The 18,533-nt window shown below is 50.9% G+C and overlaps 1 protein-coding gene across 1 annotated transcript in view; it reads left to right on the top strand.

Annotated features, from left to right (window-relative positions):
• The window catches only part of Fcgbp (Fc gamma binding protein), a 34,560-nt gene extending 18,790 nt beyond the window's left edge, over positions 1-15,770 (top strand). Inside the window, exons 10-19 of the mRNA XM_026411586.2 lie at positions 418-577; positions 3,132-3,505; positions 4,700-5,273; positions 5,555-6,171; positions 6,510-7,053; positions 8,025-8,602; positions 8,864-9,440; positions 10,462-10,661; positions 13,166-13,549; positions 15,504-15,770. Of these exons, the coding sequence (XP_026267371.2) occupies positions 418-577; positions 3,132-3,505; positions 4,700-5,273; positions 5,555-6,171; positions 6,510-7,053; positions 8,025-8,602; positions 8,864-9,440; positions 10,462-10,661; positions 13,166-13,549; positions 15,504-15,770 (4,275 nt within the window). The remainder of the gene's footprint in view (positions 1-417; positions 578-3,131; positions 3,506-4,699; positions 5,274-5,554; positions 6,172-6,509; positions 7,054-8,024; positions 8,603-8,863; positions 9,441-10,461; positions 10,662-13,165; positions 13,550-15,503) is intronic.
• Positions 15,771-18,533: the final 2,763 nt, after the last annotated feature.

Raw genomic sequence — 18,533 nt, forward strand, 5'->3', positions numbered from 1 at the left:
TTATCATAGGCAGTTTACAGATGCCTGCAGCATACAGATGAGGAAACCGAGGCATAAAGAGGTTAAGTAACGTCATCCAGCGTTGGATGGTTCTGGAAATAGCAGAAGCAGGCTCAAAGCCAGTTAGTCTGCTCTGGAGGATTTGCTCTTAATTACTATTCACACGGCTTCTCCTCTACAGCAGACATCTGTGGCTATTTTGGATGAAAGAGCCAGGAAATGCATGAAAGGGAATGAATGAATGAATGAATGAATGAATGAATGCCTGACTTGGGCCCTAGTCCCAAGGTGCCACCTCGCTGAAAGATGCCATTTTCATGTTCTCTGGACCCTTCTGTGCCTGGAACACTGGAGATGCCAGAGTTGGCTCCCACCCATGGGATGGATCCCTGATCACCATGCCCTCTGTCCCCACAGCTGGAGCAGAAGGTCCTCATTGATGACTGCCAGCAGGAGTGTGTGTGCCATGCAAATGGAATCATGGCGTGCCAGAATCACACCTGCAAGCCAGAGGAGGTTTGCAAGCCCCACGAAGGCGTCCTGAGCTGCGTCTCGGGCTCCAACCCTGCCCCTGAAGGTGCTGGGCTGTGGGGGGTGGGGGCTGGGGGAAGAGGGCAGGGACCTGGGAGCTGAGAGTAGTAGCATGGCTTCATGGTGGCTTTCCTGTGGGAGGCGCAGAGGGCTAGGACTCTGGGCTGGGTTTTTCGATGTCAAGAGCAGAGACCAACATTATGGGAGGCAAGGACCCTTGGGAGGATTCCAGGACGAGGAGGACCTTCAGGACTAGAGTTCTCAGGACAGATGATGTCAGAGGCACTAAGTATAGAGCAGAGACAGGCAGACTTTTTCTGTCAAGGGCCAAAGGGGAGATATTTAAGCTTGCAGGCCACACAGTCCTGATCACGACAGCTCAGCTCTGCCATTGTTCATGAAAGCAGCCACAGACTAAGCAAGTGAAGTGGTGTGGCTTTAATCAAACTTTATTTACAAAAACAGGCAACCAGTGGTTCCCTAGTTTGCTGACCACTGGTTTGTGGATTGGTATCTGGACTTCAGATGTCAGCACCGTGGGGCAGGGAAGACTGAGCCACAGGGGACAGTGTAGAAAGCAGAGTTCTGAGGTCTCAGGAAGAGTCCCAGTCCCAAGACTGAAGCAGAGCTCCCACGAAGGCAGGACTTTGGCTACAGGGGCCCCCAATCAGAGGATCGGGATTTCTACGTACAGTGTCAGACATAGATGGGATCCCTAGACTAAATCTGGGACTCAAAGCCACCCTGGGGCTGGTTTCTTAGGTGAAAAGCGAGAACCCCCTGAAGGTTTAAAGAATGGGACCTCCAGAACTGAGAGGCAGGGGCTGAGTCGCTCAGTGCTGAGGGCAGGATAACAGGTACTGCCAGAGATGGAGGTACATCAGTCAGGGTCCAGTCGGGAGACAGATGCCACACGGTCATTTGAATATGGAAAGTTTATGTAAAGAATGATTTATAGGGCTGGGGATGTCACTCGGTAGTAGAGTACTTTTCAATATGTGCAAAGCCCTGGGATGTACCCCCAGCACCTCAAAAAAAAAAAAGAAAGAAAGAAAGAAAGAGGGCCAGCTGCAGTGGCTCACACCTGTAATCCCAGTGACTTGGGAGGCTGAGGCAGGAGGATCGTGAGTTGAAAGCCAGCCTCAGCAACTTAGCAAGACCCGATCTCTAAATAAAAATAGAAAAAAAGGACTGGGGATATGGCTCAGTGGTTGAGCGCCCCGGGTTCAATCATCCCTGGTACCAAAAAAAAAAAAAAAAGAAAGAAAGAAAGAAAAAGAAAAGACAAAAAGAAGACGACAGAATGATTTACTAGTAAGCAGAATAACTACTAAAGGGTAAAGGGAGCTGGGTGTGGTGGTGCGCACCAGTGATTCCAGCTCCTCAGAGTGGCCAGCCTGGGCAACTTAATGAAACCCTATCTCAAAACAAATTAATTATTTAAAAAAGGGAAAAGAGAATGCTGAGGAATAGGAACACAGCAGACAGGGAGCCTGAGATCTCACTGAAGAGACACTACTGTAACTCACTGGGTGGCAGAGAGGTTTGCACAGGCTGCAACCCTCAGGAAAGACACCCCCACCGAGATGCTAGCAGAATTCGGTGGGAACCTGCCAGCTGGAATGCCTGGGTGATTTGCTGGGAAGCCAGCTGGGGCCAGTGAAACCCACTGAGCAGGTGTCCCAAATGTCACTGGCCCTGCACGCCCAGGAGCAGGAAGTGCTGAGCCGGTTGTAACCAAGAAGGGACTGGCCTCCTGCAGCGGCTCTCTTGCGCCCTCTAGAGACAAAGTTTAACTATGCAGGTGGATTTGGAGCAGGAGGCAATATATTGGTAACTGGCTCAGGAGGAGAAAGGAGGAAGTTTGAATTTACACACAGAAGATTCCAAAAGTTGGCATAGCAGAGATAGTGACATTAAGGATGAGTTTTTAGATTCAGAAGCCCTCCAGAACGAGAACTTAGAGGTGAGACCAAGTCTAGATGAAACAACTCCTAGGAATGAAGTCTTGTGGCGCAAGACCCCCAGATCATGAGACGTAGATATGGGGATCTCAGAGCCAGAGTATGAATGTTGTGACCCCTGGCACAGGGTTCCCATACAAAAAGTCCCCCAGGACCCTCATCTTGGGCATGAGACCAGGAGACTGAGATTTCAGGCATGGGGGAACCTGGGACTGGGATCTCAGACATGGAGGCCTTCAGGGCTGGTACCTCAGACATAGGGACCCCTGGAGGGAAGGTCTCAGTGTGAGTCCCCTGGGGCTGAGATCTCAATCAAGAGAACCCGGAACCTGGATCTTAAATGCAGGGACCCTGGGACCTGGGTCTCAAACAGATAGGGAAAGAGGTCTCAGAGAAAATGACTCTAGGGCCTAAAATGGGGACCCTTGATCCTTAGGCTGTGGACACAGTCCATTATAGGACCTGCATGTCAGGCCAGGGGGAATTCCAGGGCTTGGTCTTAGACACAGCAAACTCTAGGGCCTGGGTCTTGGGTGTAAGGATCCTGGAATCTGGTCTCACCTGCAGTAACCTTCAGAGTCAACATCCCCGGCACAGTCTGGGGCAGATACTGGAAAGCAGCCACCTGATGGTGAGCAACCCCCCTCAATGTCTTCTCTTCTCTGTCCCCAGATCCGTGCCACAATGTGATATGCAAGCCACAGGAGATATGCGAAGTTCAGAATGGCGTGGGCATTTGTGTGCCCATCTCTGAGGTCATGTGCTGGCTCTGGGGTGACCCACACTACCACTCCTTCGATGGCTGGGCATTTGACTTCCAGGGCACCTGCAACTATGTGTTGGCAACAACTGACTGCCCAGGGGTCAGTTCTCAAAACCTGACTCCCTTCACCGTCACCACCAAGAATGAAAACCGGGGTAATCCCTCTGTGTCCTATGTGAAGCTTGTCACTGTGAATACTCTCAATACCAACATCTCCATCCACAAGAATGAGATCGGCAAAGTCCGGGTATGTTCAGCAGGATGGTCGTCTGAGCCCCCCAGTAGTGTCCTAACAGCCACAGTTAGGAGCTCAAAATTCCCCATCTTTACCAGTGTGATGGTGCATACTTGTAATCCCAGTGGCTTGGGAAGCTGAGGCAAGAGGATTTCTAATTCCAAGCCAGCCTCAGCAATTTAGCGAGGCCCTAAGCAACTCAGCAAGGTCCTAAGCAACTCAGCAAGATCCCGTCTCTGAAAAAAAAATATTAAAAGAGCTGTGGATATGGCTCCGTGGTTAAGCACCCCTGGGTTCAATCCCAAGTACCAAAAAAAAACACAAAACTCTATCTTCACTTAGGCCTAAATCAAATTGGCAACAGGAATGATAACAATTACAGCAAACAATCATCCTTTCTCTGGGAATTAAGCCTAACCCTTTGCTATGGGCTTTAACATAGCAGGTTAGCATTTGCCTTTGTGAAAGACCTGGATCTGAACCCCAGTTCTCCCTCCTCCTTATGAGCTCCGTGATTTTGGCCAAGCAATAACTTGGTGGCCTTCAAGGTCCTCATCCGTTGAAGGAGCATCATAGCAGGCCCAAGCCCACAACAAAGTGGTACAGTTAAAGTGCTGAGCTCAGAGCCGGGCCTAATGAAGCACCTGTGAGTATCAAGGAACAGACAAGAGGCCCAGAGACTCAGACATGAAGAGAAAGTCAGAGATGGTAAAGACAGAGATAGGCTACCCTTTCTGCCCAGGAAAAAGAAGATGCAGATGAGTAGCAGCTCACAGGGAGAAAGGAAGGCATGGAACAGGACAGGCGCTCGGTATGTGACCATGATGGAGTAGAGACAACCAGGCAGAGAATGAGAAGAGCAAGCGGAGCGGGGGGTTGGGAGGGGCAGAGACACAAAGAAAGACCAAGAGAATAAATGCAGAGATAGAGAGAGATCTCCAAGACAAGAGAAAACCCAAGTGAAGGCAGAGGCAGATAGAGATCAAGAGAGAGAGAGAGCCAGAAAAAGCAGATGTGAGGTCTCATTCCGCAGGGCCTGGATGAGAACAGACATCCATGTTTATAAAATGACTACATAATCATATATGGATAAAGACCTTGACAGCTCCCACCTACTGGCAGGATGAGAGAGGAAGGGAGGCAGGGACCAGAGCTGGGACCTCCCTACCCCATGTGACCCCTGTTTGCCTCCCTCCCCACCCCCAGGTGAATGGTGTGCTGACAACCCTGCCTGTCTCTGTGGCTGGTGGGCGGATTTCAGTGACCCATGGAGCATCAAAGGCTGTGTTGGTGACTGACTTTGGGCTTCAAGTCACCTATGACTGGAATTGGCAGGTAGAGGTGAAGCTGCCCAGCAGCTACAGGAAAGCAGTCTGCGGGCTCTGTGGGAACATGGACAAGAACGCCAGTAACGATCAAGTCTTCCCTAACGGCACAGTGGCTCCTTCAATACCCACCTGGGGTGGCAGCTGGCGAGTTCCAGACTGGGACCCATTTTGCTGGGATGAATGCAAAGGGTCCTGCCCAACATGCCCTGAGGAGCGGCTGGAAGAGTATAAGGGTCCCAGCTTCTGCGGACCTCTGGCCCCTAACGCAAATGGCCCCTTCACCTCCTGCCATGCCCACCTGCCACCTGAAAATTACTTCAAGGGCTGTGTTCTGGATGTCTGCCTGGGTGGAGGAACCCAGGACATACTCTGCCAGGCGCTGGCTGCCTATGCTGCTGCCTGCCAGGCTGCTGGAATCACCATCAAGGACTGGAGGACACAGGCCGGCTGTGGTGAGTGTTGGGGAGGCAGCTGGGGCCGAGAGATTTCACTGCAGTCCTTCTGGGTCCTTCTGTTTGTTTCTCTGTGTCTCCGACTCTTAGTATTTCTCTGTGTGGTTCCTTGATTGTTTCTGTTTCTCCATTCTTTCTCTCTGTCCCCTCTCTCTCTCTCTCTCTCTCTCTCTCTCTCTCTCTCTCTCTCCGCCCCCCTTTTTCTGTTTCTGTCTCTTTCCACCCTGTCCCAGGATCCCCCTCCAAATGCTGTTCTCTCTCTCTCCCACTCCTCCCCACAGAGATCTCCTGCCCTGAAAACAGCCACTACGAGCTCTGTGGCCCACCCTGCCCAGCCAGCTGCCCGCCCCCTGAGCCTACCACGAAACCAGCTGTGTGTGAGGGCCCCTGCGCTGAGGGCTGCCAGTGTAATGAAGGCTTCGTGTTGAGTGGCCACCGCTGCGTTCCCCTGGACGGCGGCTGTGGCTGCTGGGCCAATGGCACCTACTATGAGGCAGGCAGTGAGTTTTGGGCTGATGCCTCCTGCTCTCAGCGATGCCACTGTGGACCTCAGGGTGGCTCACTGTCCTGCACACCCGGCAGCTGTGGGCTGGGTGAACAGTGTACCCTGCTACCCTCTGGCCAGCACGGCTGCCAACCTGTCAGCACAGCTGAGTGCCAGGCCTGGGGTGACCCCCACTACACCACCCTGGATGGCCACCGATTCGACTTCCAAGGCACCTGCGAATACCTCCTGAGTGGGCCCTGCCCCGAACCACCCAAGGGGACTGAGAACTTCACCGTCACTGTGGTCAATGAGCACCGGGGCAGTCAGGCTGTCAGCTACACCCGCAGTGTCACTCTGCATGTCTACGGCCACAGCCTGACACTCAGTGCCCGCTGGCCCAGGAAGCTACAGGTGAGCAGAGATGGCAGCCAGACAGTGGGGGGTCAGCTGATCCCCACAGCACCTTTCACAACTTAGCACCCACAAGATGAAGGGGTTCAGAGTATAGCCCTGGGAGCCTGACAGTTTGGATCAGCCGCTTCGGACTCTCTGAGCCTTAGTAGATTCCTTTGTAAAATGAATCTGCAGAAAGTACCTGCTTCAGAGTAGCCAAAGGGGCCCAAGACACGAGGTGTACAGATGCTTAAGGGCGGTTCCGTGCGGAGGTTCCACGGCTAATATGAGGTGGAGATAGGATTAGACCCCGGGATCCACGCCACTCACTGCCGTCCCCCTTCCCACGGCCGCAGGTGGACGGCGAGCTCGTGGAGCTACCCTTCCAGAAGGACCCACTCCTGCACGCGCACCTGAGCGGCGCCGACGTGGTGGTGACCACGGCCTTTGGGCTCTCGCTGACTTTCGACGGGGACAGCTTTGTGCGCCTGCGCGTGCCGGCGGCGTACGCGGGCGCCCTCTGTGGCCTGTGTGGTAACTACAACAAGAATCCGGCGGACGACCTGAACGCGGTGGGCGGGAAGCCAGAAGATTGGCAGGTGGGCGGCGAACCTGGCTGTGGCGAGTGCGTGCCAGGGCCGTGCCCGGCACCCTGCACGCCCGAAGAGCAGGAGTCCTTCGGCGGCCCCAACGCCTGTGGTATGATCTCGGCCCCCGACGGCCCACTAGCACCCTGCCACAGCCTGGTGCCACCTGACCAGTACTTCAAAGCCTGCTTGCTGGATGCCTGCCAGACCCAGGGCCATCAGGGAGGCCTCTGCCCTGCTTTGGCCGCCTACGTGGCAGCCTGCCAGGCCGCTGGGGCGATTCTCGAAGAGTGGAGGAAGCCTGATTTTTGTCGTAAGTACTGATCCATACATAGTGCACTTATCGAGAGAGTTCCCGCTGTCACTTCCCAGTGCCCTCCTGCCTCCATTGGGCTCGGGGCCATTCTCCTGTCCCCGAGTCAGATATCTCCTCAGAGACTCCTTGGAATTCACACACTGAAATACACCAGATCAGGTATGGCATTGAAATACACAAGATCAGCTAGACACACCTGGTCAGAAACTCAAGAGTCCAATACGCTCTGGTGAACTCATGCACTCAGATATCCTAATCAGATGAACTAGTTGGTTGACCCAAAGTCACCCAGCAAGGAACCCCTGATCAGAGAGACCTAGTGAGCTACATACCTGGTCAGATGCCCCTGAGCTGTCTTATACAATGGAATACACCCAGTCACACAGAATTGGCCACACTCCTTCAATGGTATCGAGCTAGATTACACACTGAGACACTGAAGTCACTTAAATCCAGATGGAATCAGGAGTCTGACAGTTTCAGGGAGATTCATTCAGATTCATAGTCAGATAGTCCTGGGCCATTCCCTTCAAGCAGATCTGGGTCAAGTTTACCCTGTTCGCTTCATACAATCAGATACACATGCCCTGAAACACACTGTGTCAGAGACTGTAGATGCTCCTGATCATGTCAGCCACCACAATCAGCTCCACTCAGACAGGTTGATACCCTGAGGCCCATCTGGCCCACACCCCAGGTGTATTCACACTTTGAGATGGACATGATCAAATTCACCAGGCAGCCACTGATCTTTAGAAGTCCTTGGTCAGGTTATCACACACCTTGGTCTGAGCTGCTCCTCCCACACACACCTGAAATCCCACACTGAGTCCTGCTGTAGGGTGTACTGGATCAGATCTCTACACCCAACCATACACACCAGATTGGTCCAAGCAGGTCCTCCCACCAGGGACCTCCTCTTACCTACCTTTGCACCTGCCTGGCTCACCTCTTTTGTGTCCCCCCAGCTTTCCAGTGCCCTGCCAATAGCCACTATGAGCTCTGCGGGGACTCCTGCCCGGTGAGCTGCCCAAGCCTCACAGCACCCGAGGGCTGTGAGTCCACCTGTCGCGAGGGCTGTGTCTGTGATGCTGACTTCGTGCTTAGTGGTGACACCTGTGTGCCTGTGAGCCAGTGCGGCTGCCTCCATGATGGCCGCTACTACCCACTGGGCGCGACCTTCTACCCGGGCCCTGAGTGTGGGCGGCGCTGTGAGTGTGGGCCACATGGCCAGGTCAGCTGCCTGGATGGCGAAGCCTGTGGACCCTATGAGGAGTGTCGAAGAGAGGATGGCGTCCAGGCTTGTTATCCCACGGGCTGTGGTCGCTGCATGGCCAACGGAGGCATCCACTATGTCACCTTTGATGGGCGTGTCTATGACCTGCATGGCACCTGTTCTTATGTCTTGGCCGAAGTCTGCCTCCCGAAGTCTGGAGATGAGAGATTTAGCATCGTCCTTGAGAAGAAGAACACATCATCCGAACAATCCCAACGCCTGCGCGTTACTGTGGATGAGCTGGTTGTGAGTCTGGATCAAGGGCCAACGGTAAGTGAACAGGACCCTGACCTGGGGTTCTGAGGGCACACAGCTCCGCTCAGGGAATTCCAAGGGAGTCATTCCCTCACCCTGTAGGTTCCGAGGGAGATGTTAAGTCAACCCAGGGGTTTTGAAAGAAATAGGACCCCACCCTGATAGAGTAGGGGGAGACACACCTACCACCATGAGGGCCTGACATGCTCCCCACTGGGAACATGAGGGGCAGCCTCACCCACTGTGATCCCCAACCCACCTGACCCTTCCATCCAGGTCACTGTGGACGGCGAGGCTGTGGCCCTGCCCGTGTCTGTGGGCCCTGTGCGGGTGACTTCCGAAGGCCGACACCTGATTCTGCAGACGACCAAGGGGCTGCGGATCCTCTACGACGGCGACTTCCACATCCTCATATCCGTCCCTAGCTCCTTCCATGGACGGGTCTGTGGCCTCTGTGGGAACTTCAATGGCAACTGGACCGACGACTTTGCCCTTCCTACTGGCAAAGTAACTGCCAGCGTGGAGGTCTTTGGAGCTTCATGGAAAGACATGGACTCCTCCCAGGAGGGTTGTTTTGAGGGTTGTGGGCCTCAGGGCTGCCCTGTGTGCTTGGCAGAGGAGACAAAACCCTATGAGGGCAACAAGGTCTGTGGCATACTCCAAGACCCCCAGGGCCCCTTCGCGACCTGCCATAAGGTGCTGAAGCCCTCTGAATACTTCCGCCAATGTGTGTATGACATGTGCGCCCACAAGGGTGACGAAGCCTTCCTCTGCCAGCACCTGGCGGCGTATACAGCAGACTGTCAGGCAGCCGGCTCGTCTGTGAAGCCCTGGAGGTCAGACAGCTTCTGCTGTGAGTGTCCATGGGCCCTTCAGAGGATGCCTGGCCTGTTCCTTCTCTGTCTGTGGCTCGGGATGTCCCTCCCTAGGACAGTGCTCCCCCCAGCTCCCTCCACAGCCGCCTCTGAGGCTTCTCTCCTACCCCCTGACTGTGCCTCCTCAGACTCCTTTCAGGGATGCACTCTCCTCCAACTTGACCTTCACTTCTTCCCTGGCATTCGATCCAACCTCCGAGGAAGGGTTGGGCAGGTCAGCAGTCCATACAAGCCTGAGTCTGTGGCACATCCCAAACCCCCAAGCAATGCCACCGCCATTAGATTCCAAACAGGATTTGACCTCTCCTTCAAATCCCCAAGGAAGGGACATGTTCCCTTAAGACTCTCTGAGATAAGTTGATGACCATTCATGTCCCAAGGGAGAGCTGTCACCTTCAGTCTTCTCAGGGAAGGACCTATAACTGGGGCCATCACCCAGCCCACAGCCTTGGATCTGTCCTCGGTGGTGACCGTGGACTCAGTCCGTCTCCAACCCTGAACTCTCCCCTGACTGCCAGCCCCAGGGCCTGGTAGAAACCTTCTCCTGGGTGTCCTTAGAGTCCCTCACACCTGCTATGTTCCCAGTGGAACTCAGAATTTTACCCTAAACCTGATCCTTCTCTCTCCTGCCCTGGTGGCCAACTCAGGGCAGCTGCACCAGCCTCCAGTTGCTTAGCCAGAACCCAGGCCTTCTCCTGGGTGTGTCCCTGGGTCCTCGTGGCCCCTGTTTTTCTCCTATGTCTGCCCATCCCCACTCCCCTCTGCCTGTACTTCCCCGTCCCAGGCCTGATCCCTCCATCTGTTCTTCCCAATGCGGCACGGTCACTTGGGGGCACTTGCTGTCTGCAGCTGGATGTGAGCTCTGTAGGACAGAGTTCAGGGTTGGCTTCATCAATTGTCTTCAGCATCACCCCACCCAGGGCTGGGTGGGCAGAATATCCCATTAGGTATTCCATGCCCTCCTGAAGGTGTCACCCCATTGTGCCCCTGTCTCTGCAGCTCTCAAGTGCCCAGCCCACAGCCACTACTCCGTGTGCACTCACCACTGCCAGAGCTCCTGTGCGGCTCTCTCCGGCCTCACGGGCTGCACCTCCCGCTGCTTTGAGGGCTGCCAATGTGATGACCGCTTCCTGCTCTCCCAGGGTGTCTGCATCCCTGCTCAAGACTGCGGCTGTACCTATCAAGGCCGATACTTGCTGGTGAGCAGGGACTTGAGGTGGGCAGGGGTGATTGGAGGAGCTTGAGGGAGACTCAGAGCTTCTGTGGTGATCTTCTTATGGATGGGGACAGAGGCACAAGCACCATTTCCTGGCTGAGTGACTTGATATGGGGAACCTGTATGAGTTTCCTAAAGCTGCTGTAACAAATTATCCCAGACCCAGTAGTTTAAAACAAGAGAAAATAATTCTTCCACAGTTTGGAGGTCCGAGGTCAGAAAGCAGGATCACTGAGCTGAAATCAGTGTTGGTAGGGTGGTGAGGTCTCTGGAGGCTCCAGGGCAGAATATCTGATCCTTGCTTCTCCTACCACAGGCATTTCTTGGCTTGTGGCCACACCACTCTGATCTCTTCCTCCTCTCCTGTGTGTGGGCCACAAAATCTCCCTCTGCCTCTCTCTTCTTGCTATTTCCCCCATTTTACAAATAAAGAAGTTGTGATGTAGAGAAAGCAAGTGGCTCTAACTTGCACCGCTTCCAAGTGGATCCAAATTCCTACTCTTCCCTCAGGTCTCACCACCTGCTAGAAGCCATCCAGAAAACCCCTCAGCTAGGTCATCTGGACTCCCACCCCCGCCCCCGTGCCTCCTCGTCTCACTCCAACCCTCTGCCTGCACCTCCCCATCCTAGCCCTGATTCCTCTGCCCTTGCTCCCCTATCTAAGCCCTGTGCCTTCTGTCTGTGATGGAAGTTTTATTAGGTTTGTGAATCTGGCATTCGGGGGGAGACGCATGGCCCACAGATAAAAATGTGGGAGTCATCAATATGCACAGTGCCATTAGTCCTTCTGTGTGCAGTGTCCACATCATGGATTCAACTGACCACAGATGGAAAATATTTCAAAACAAAGTTGCATCTGTTCTGACAACACGTGCTGACTTTTTCTTGTCATTATTCCCTAAACAATATATGCAGTACAACTGCTATTTACGTAGCATTTACATTGTGCCAGGCACGAGAAGTAACCTAGAGAAGACTTAATGTGCACAGGAGGATGTGCGCAGGTTATATGCCAGGGCTATGCCATTTTACATAAAGAACCTGAGCAGCTACAGATGCACCTCTGGATCCTGGAACTGAGGGATGACTGTGTTTATTTTGGTCATTACACTGACCTTTTTCTTTCAAGGTTTTCAAATATTGATTGATGATTGATTGATTGATCGGTACCAGGAATTGAATTCAAGTGCACTCAACCACTGAACCACATCCCCAGCCCTATTTTGTATTTTATTTAAAGACAAAATCTCACTGAGTTGCTTAGTGCCTTATTTTTGCTGAAACTGGGTTTGAACTTGCAGTCCTCCTGCCTCAGCCTCCCAAGCCGCTGGGATTACAAGTGTGTGCCACCATGCTGGCAAACTTTTATTTTTGATGAATTCAAACTTAAGAAAAAACATAAGAAGCCAGGTGTGGTGTCACACACCTGTAATTCCAGCAACTTGCCGGGCTGAGACAGGAGGACTGCAAGTTCAAGGGCAGCCTTGGCAAATTAGTGAGTCCCCCAGAAATTGAGTGAGACTCTGTCTCACAATAAAAACATAAATAAATAAATAAAGGACTTGGGATGTAGCTCAGTGGTAAAGGGCCCCTGGATTAAATTCATAGTACAAAAAAAAAAAAAAGCCAAAGAAAAATTGGAAGAATAGTACAAAGCCCTCCTGTATACCCTTCAGTGAGGTTTTTCATTTGTTGATATTATGCCAGATTTGCTTTATCATCCTCTGAATATAAATATATATCTATTATTTTCTCTCAATTCTCAGTTGAGAAAATGTTGCAAATGTAATTCTCTTTTACTCATAAGTACTTTACCATGTGTTTCCTCAGAAGAAGGAAATTCATTTATATGACACATAATTATCAAAACCACGAAGCTGGGGCTGGGATTGTGGCTCAGCTGTAGAGCATTCGCCTAGCACATGTGAGGAGCTGGGTTCGATCCTCAGCACCACATAAAAATAAATAAATAAAATAAAGGGATTGTGTCCAACTACAATTTTTAAAAAAAGATTAAAAAACAGGAAGTTAACATTGATTCAATACTAATCTGTAGATTTTATTCAAATTTCATCTGTTGTCCCAGTATTTTTATTTATTTACTTATTTAGGTATTGGGGATTGAACTCATGGGCATTCAACCACTGAGTTGCTTAGAGCCTCACTTTTGCTGAGGCTGGCTTTGAACTTGTGATCCTCCTGCTTCAGCCTCCTGAGACAGAGAGAGTGTGGGGGCGGGGTGTGGGGGCGGTCAGGCCTCTTGAGGTCTAGACACAAACCTGGCACAACATGGCTTCTGCTGTATTTGATTGACCAAGCATAGTCTTAAGGCCTACCTAGATTCATGGATAGGAGAAACACACTTCATTTCTTAAATGGAGTCTTCTGCAAAATCACCCTGTCTGAGTAGAGGATTGGGGTGGGGGGGGCTTGTGGCCATTGCTGCAGGCTCTGTCCCACCCTAACCTGGCCCCATTCTGTGCACAGGTGAACTCCTCCCTGTGGAACTCAGACTGCAGTGAGCGCTGTTCCTGTTCCTCAAGCAAGGGTCTGACATGTGAGGCAGCTGGCTGTCCAGCAGGCCATGTCTGCGGTATCCAGGAAGGATCCCGGAAATGCCAGGCTGCCCAAGGTCTCTGTACCCTCTCCTTGGGTGCCCAAATCACCACCTTCGATGGGGCCAACAGTACCTTCAGCTCCCCTGGTGTCTATGAGATATCTTCCCGCTGCCCAACACTACGGCCGACCATCCCCTGGTACCGTGTGGTTGCTAATGTCCAGCCCTGCCATGAAAAGCCTGAAACCGTGAGCCAGTTCCACATCTTCTTCCAAGAGGGTATTGTCACTGTGACTCCAGGCAAGGGCGTGTGGGTAAGTCGGGGCATGGTAGGTGGGATGTCTCCCCTGGATTTTCATTCTTCCTGTTGCAATGTTCTTCTACATTCCTGGCTCCTTGGCTGCCTTGCTGTTTTCCTTATCGAGATCTCTGCAGTATGGTCTCTAAATTTGTATTTGTCTCAACACTTCAGATTTAGTGCCTCCTTAGGGTTGAGTTCTTGGGAAGCAAAAACACACTCAAGTAACTTAGTAGTTTTAGTATCAATCAAGACTCAAATTGCTTTAAGCAAAAAATTAATTGATTGGCCCACATAACTAGAAAATCCAGAGATAGAGCCCCGGGAGTGGCTGGATCCAAGTGCCCTGGCAATATTATCAGGAATTTATACCTCTATTTTTTAGACTTATTGTTCACCAGATCAGCTTCATTCCTTTCATAGGAAGATAACCCTCCAACTTCCCCAAGCTATGCCCCATCAGCTTAGCTACCTCAGCAGAAATTGATTCAACAAAAGACCCAAGATTTTGTCTCTCTGGGCCAGTTTGGACTCATGCCTATGCCTGGAATCAATCACTGCAGCCTTAGGGATGGAATGCTGCAATTGGTCAGTCTGGGGTCACATGACCATCAGGGTTCCCCTGGAGATGGCCCCAGACCATCTCCAGTTTCCCAGATATACTAGGAGAACCCAGCATATGGTTGTATTTCTGAGAATTATTACAATGAAAGAATACAAAGGAAAATCTACAAAGAGGAAAGATGTACCAAGCAAAATCCAGAGGAAACCTAACCCAAGCTTCCCAGAGTTCTCCCCTCCTGGAATCATGCGGGGTATGCATAATCCTCCAGTGATACTCTGTGACAAAACACACAAAATGAAATGCTGTCTACCAGGGAAGTTCATTAGCATCTCCCAGGGTTTGCACAGGGGTCTGGTCACCTAGGCACACTCTGCATAGTGCTTACCAAAATTTCAGACTCCCTGGAAGGAAACTCCCAAGTGTTCAGCCTTACTAGATTATAAGTCTTATGTGAGCAGGGACCCTGGCCATCTTGATGACCAGTTTTTTTTCTAGTACCCAGCTCAGGGCATCTAGAAGGAAAAGTTTGATTCTGTGAAAAAACTCAGCCCTCCTTCCTCTGTGCCACACTGTGCTTGGTAAGAGAAACGACTTCGATCCAGCTTGCAGCCGGTGAGACTGTCCATCTACCAAGTCTCCGTCTATCTCACTGCCTCTCCTTCCTTCCACCATCTATTTTCCACCCTCCATTTTTTTCTATCTCCTTCCTTCCTTCCTTCCTTCCTTCCTCCCACACTCCATGCATCAATCCATCAGATCTGTATCTACTTTTTCCTATCTATCTACCTGTCTCTCCAGTTATCTGACAGGAAGACCCAGAAACAAGAGCATCTGGAGAAAAGAGAACATCTCTTTCAAAGAACTTGCTTTGGCAAGTTCACATTAGAAGGATTCATTCATCCACTATATGGACAACCGTTCTTTAAAGAAGAAATTCATAAGGTTACAGAGTCTGCAGCTGATGACAAAGAAACAAAAATTTCCTCTCATATTTGTTAAGATCATTACTTACCTTCAGACGTCACCATTACAAAAATAAAGGATAATGTTGCTCTTGTTAGGAAACCAGTAATAGACTCAAAGTTTCTTTTCTTTTGAAGACTAGGATCAAGCAGGATGACCCTAGGGTTTGTTTGTTTATCTATCTGGGTCAAAGTGCTTATCCCCTGTGACCTGGAGATGTTATGTGGGTCCCTCAGTCCATTTCTCGTCCATCTACTCTCCACCCTTTTTACCCATCCGCTCAGATCTCCAGCTGTCTTCTGATGGAGCCATTCCTGCATCGCGTGCACCTGCATCTTTGCTTTAGCACCTTGAGCTTGTTCTCTAGCTTGGACTCTCCATCTTCATAACACCCCAGCTCTTCTGTGGCTCTGGCTTCACCTCCATGTTTTCCCACTACCAGGTGAACGGTCTCCCAGTGGATCTCCCAGCAGAAGTGTTCTCATCTGTGTCTGTGAGGCAGACACCCGATGGCTCCATGCTAGTCAACCAGAAGGGAGGGGTCCAAATCCAACTTGAGACCAATGGGCAGCTGGCTGTGATGGTTGGTGATGAGCATTCTGGCAAGCTGTGTGGGGCCTGCGGAAACTTTGACGGGGTCCATACCAATGATGTGCCCACGGAGACAGGAATGGAGAAATGGAAAGCAAAGGACTTCTCCCAATGGTGAGGGCTGGGGTGAGGGCTGTCATGTTGGAGCCAGGATTCTTGAGGGCAGGAGGATCTGGATCCTCTTGGGAAGCAGGCAGGTTGGGTGGGTTGCCTAGTCCGCTAGAGGAGGTGCTGAGTGCTTGTCTCTTGCAGTTATGACTGATGAATCATCCACTGGGAATGAAGACATCAAGACCTGACCCTTCTGGAGGTGAAAGGATGCACTGTGTGCCCTTACCCTGCTCTACCCCTTTGCTGAGCCATTGAGGCCCAATGTGAGAGCACTGAATAAATATCTCAAGCCAAGCTGCACGCTGATGTTTCTTTTTCATGCTTTCTCATCCTGACTTTCCTTCCAGCACATGAGGGGAATCTGGGAAGTGAACATTGGGGGTGAGAGGAGCGGTGTGTGCATGCTTAGATGCATGAGTAGAAGAATCTACCGGTGGCTGGGATGGGAAAAGGGTGAATGGGGAAACAGGAAGATGTGGAAATGAATGATTAGAGGAATGGATGGGTGAAACGACAAACGATTGGAGGGAGGAAAGAAACAAGTGAAGGAGAGATGGCTAGATTCTGACTTCATCACTTATAATCCTAGCGATATCCTGAATTTCTCTCTGGCTCCGTTTCCTCTTCTTTAAAGCGGAATGATTGACAGCACTTAAAGAGCTGGAGTGAGGATTTAACGTGTAAATTCAACCAATAAGTCAAAAATGGAAGATGAGGGCACTGAGAAAATACAGGGGAGGTTCCGAAAGCCAAATGGGGGGAAAAAAAAAGCATATTAAGCAAGAGGGAGTGTCAAATGTTATTGATAATAAATAAAATTAGGGAAGAAGATTTACCATTGGCATTAGCAACAGGGAGGTCCTTAGTGATCTAAAGAAAACTATTTTGGTGGGGTGATGGTGGGAAATATTGGATTAAAATGGGTCCAAGAGAAAAGATGAGAAGAAATGAAGACAGTAAGTGTAGAAAACAGCTTGAAGGTTTATTATGAACCAGCCAACATGGCCGGGTGGTTTTGGCTCAACAGCCAGGGTGCTGGGGCTGTAACTAGAGGGGTGCTATCAGTCCATTTGGCAATGGGAAGGTGTGGTGATAGTGATGGTGGGGAATCTGGATGATAAAGGGTAAAGTGGTCACAATGGGGTGAGGACAATGAACAGGCGGGCAGCTCAATGGAGTGCTGGGGAGGAAGGATCAATAGGAGCATTGGCCTCAGATGGAGTGAGGTGGAGAGATAGGAGGTGATGGACAGAAAGCAAGAGGCCCCAAACTAAACTCCCGTAGGGGCTATAGTTTTAGGGCTGGCAATGTTTTAGATACAGGTTCTTTCTTCCTCAGCATCTGGAACCTCTAGGGCTATCACAGTCACCATTGTGTCCTCAGTACAAGGTTTTTGGTTTTGTTTTTTGGTACTGGTGAAACCAGGATTGCCCTACCACTGAGCTACATCGCTAGCCCTTTGTCATTTTTAAATTTTGAGACGGGCTTTCACAAAGTTGCTCAGACAGATCTCCAACTTGTGAACCTCCTGCCTCAGGCTCCCTGGTTGCTGGGATTACAGGTGTGCACTACCATGCCTGACCCCTGCAGGAGGTCTAAGTGTGACCATAGGGGAGAAGGGCTAGGTGGAATACAGGATCACTGGGCAGGGGTGGGGGAGTGGGGGTGAAGGTCAAGGCACTGAGAGGCCAGAATGGTTGAAAGACCATCTATCTGAATTCGGAAATCATGAAAAATAATGATGGGAGCAGTGTAGGTTGCAGTAAGTCCCGTGGGAGCTAAAATCACAAAGAGCAGAAGTGGCTTGGGAGTTGATAGAGTTGGTAGTAATAAAGCAGTTGCTACAATGTGGCTAGGGAAACTTCAAAGTTTCCTTAGGGAGGAGACAGAGGAGGGTTTAGAAATGACAGCCAGGAGCTGGGTACCATGGCTCACGTCAGTAATCACAGTGGTTGGGGAGGCTGAGGCAGGAGGATCATGAGTTCCAAGCCAGCCTCAGCAACTCAGCAAGGCCCCAAGCAACTCAGTGAGACCCTGTCTCTATAAAAAATGTTAAAAAGGGCCAGGGATGTGGCTCAGTGATTAAGTGACCCTGGGTTCAATCCCTGGAACCAAAAAAGAAAAAAAGAAAAGAAAAATGACACTGAGGAGCTGGGGGTCTTAACCCATCTACAGATCCAATGGGTATGAGGGTGGAAGGGAAATAAGTCCTCTGCATGGAAAGCCCCATCAGGGGAAAGCAAGTGGTACTTAGAGGTAGAAAGTAATGAAAGCTTCAGAGGAAGATGAGATGATGGGGAGCATCAGAAACAGCCCCAAGTGGCTCTCTCACCTCAGTCCTACCCTGACTGCCTGTGCTTCCTTTATTGGCCTGGCTCTGGGCTTACACTGTGCAGAGACCAGTCTGTTTCCTGACTGGACTGTCAGCTCCAGGAGGGCAGAGCCTGGGGCTGTTTCAGTCGACACTGTGTCCCTAGCACAAGTAGGGACAGGAGGCACTCACTAATTACTAGCTGAAAATGCCAATTTCAAGTCTACAAGAGTAATTTGGCAGGTGAAGTACATTGGAACCCAGGAGATAGTGCCAGGACTCTAAGAAACAAGGCTGGCAGCCCAAATCTGCACTGCACTCTGAGTAATTTTGTCTTCAGGAAAAAAAAAAATTATCTAGAAGGCCAACAGTAAATTCTATAAGAAATAGGTAACACTATCTTGAATTGGACCCATTTAAATTATTGCACAGTTCCTAGAAATCCAGAATAGACTCAAC

Source organism: Urocitellus parryii, chromosome 15, assembly GCF_045843805.1.
Source record: "Urocitellus parryii isolate mUroPar1 chromosome 15, mUroPar1.hap1, whole genome shotgun sequence".
Lineage (NCBI taxonomy): Eukaryota > Metazoa > Chordata > Mammalia > Rodentia > Sciuridae > Urocitellus > Urocitellus parryii.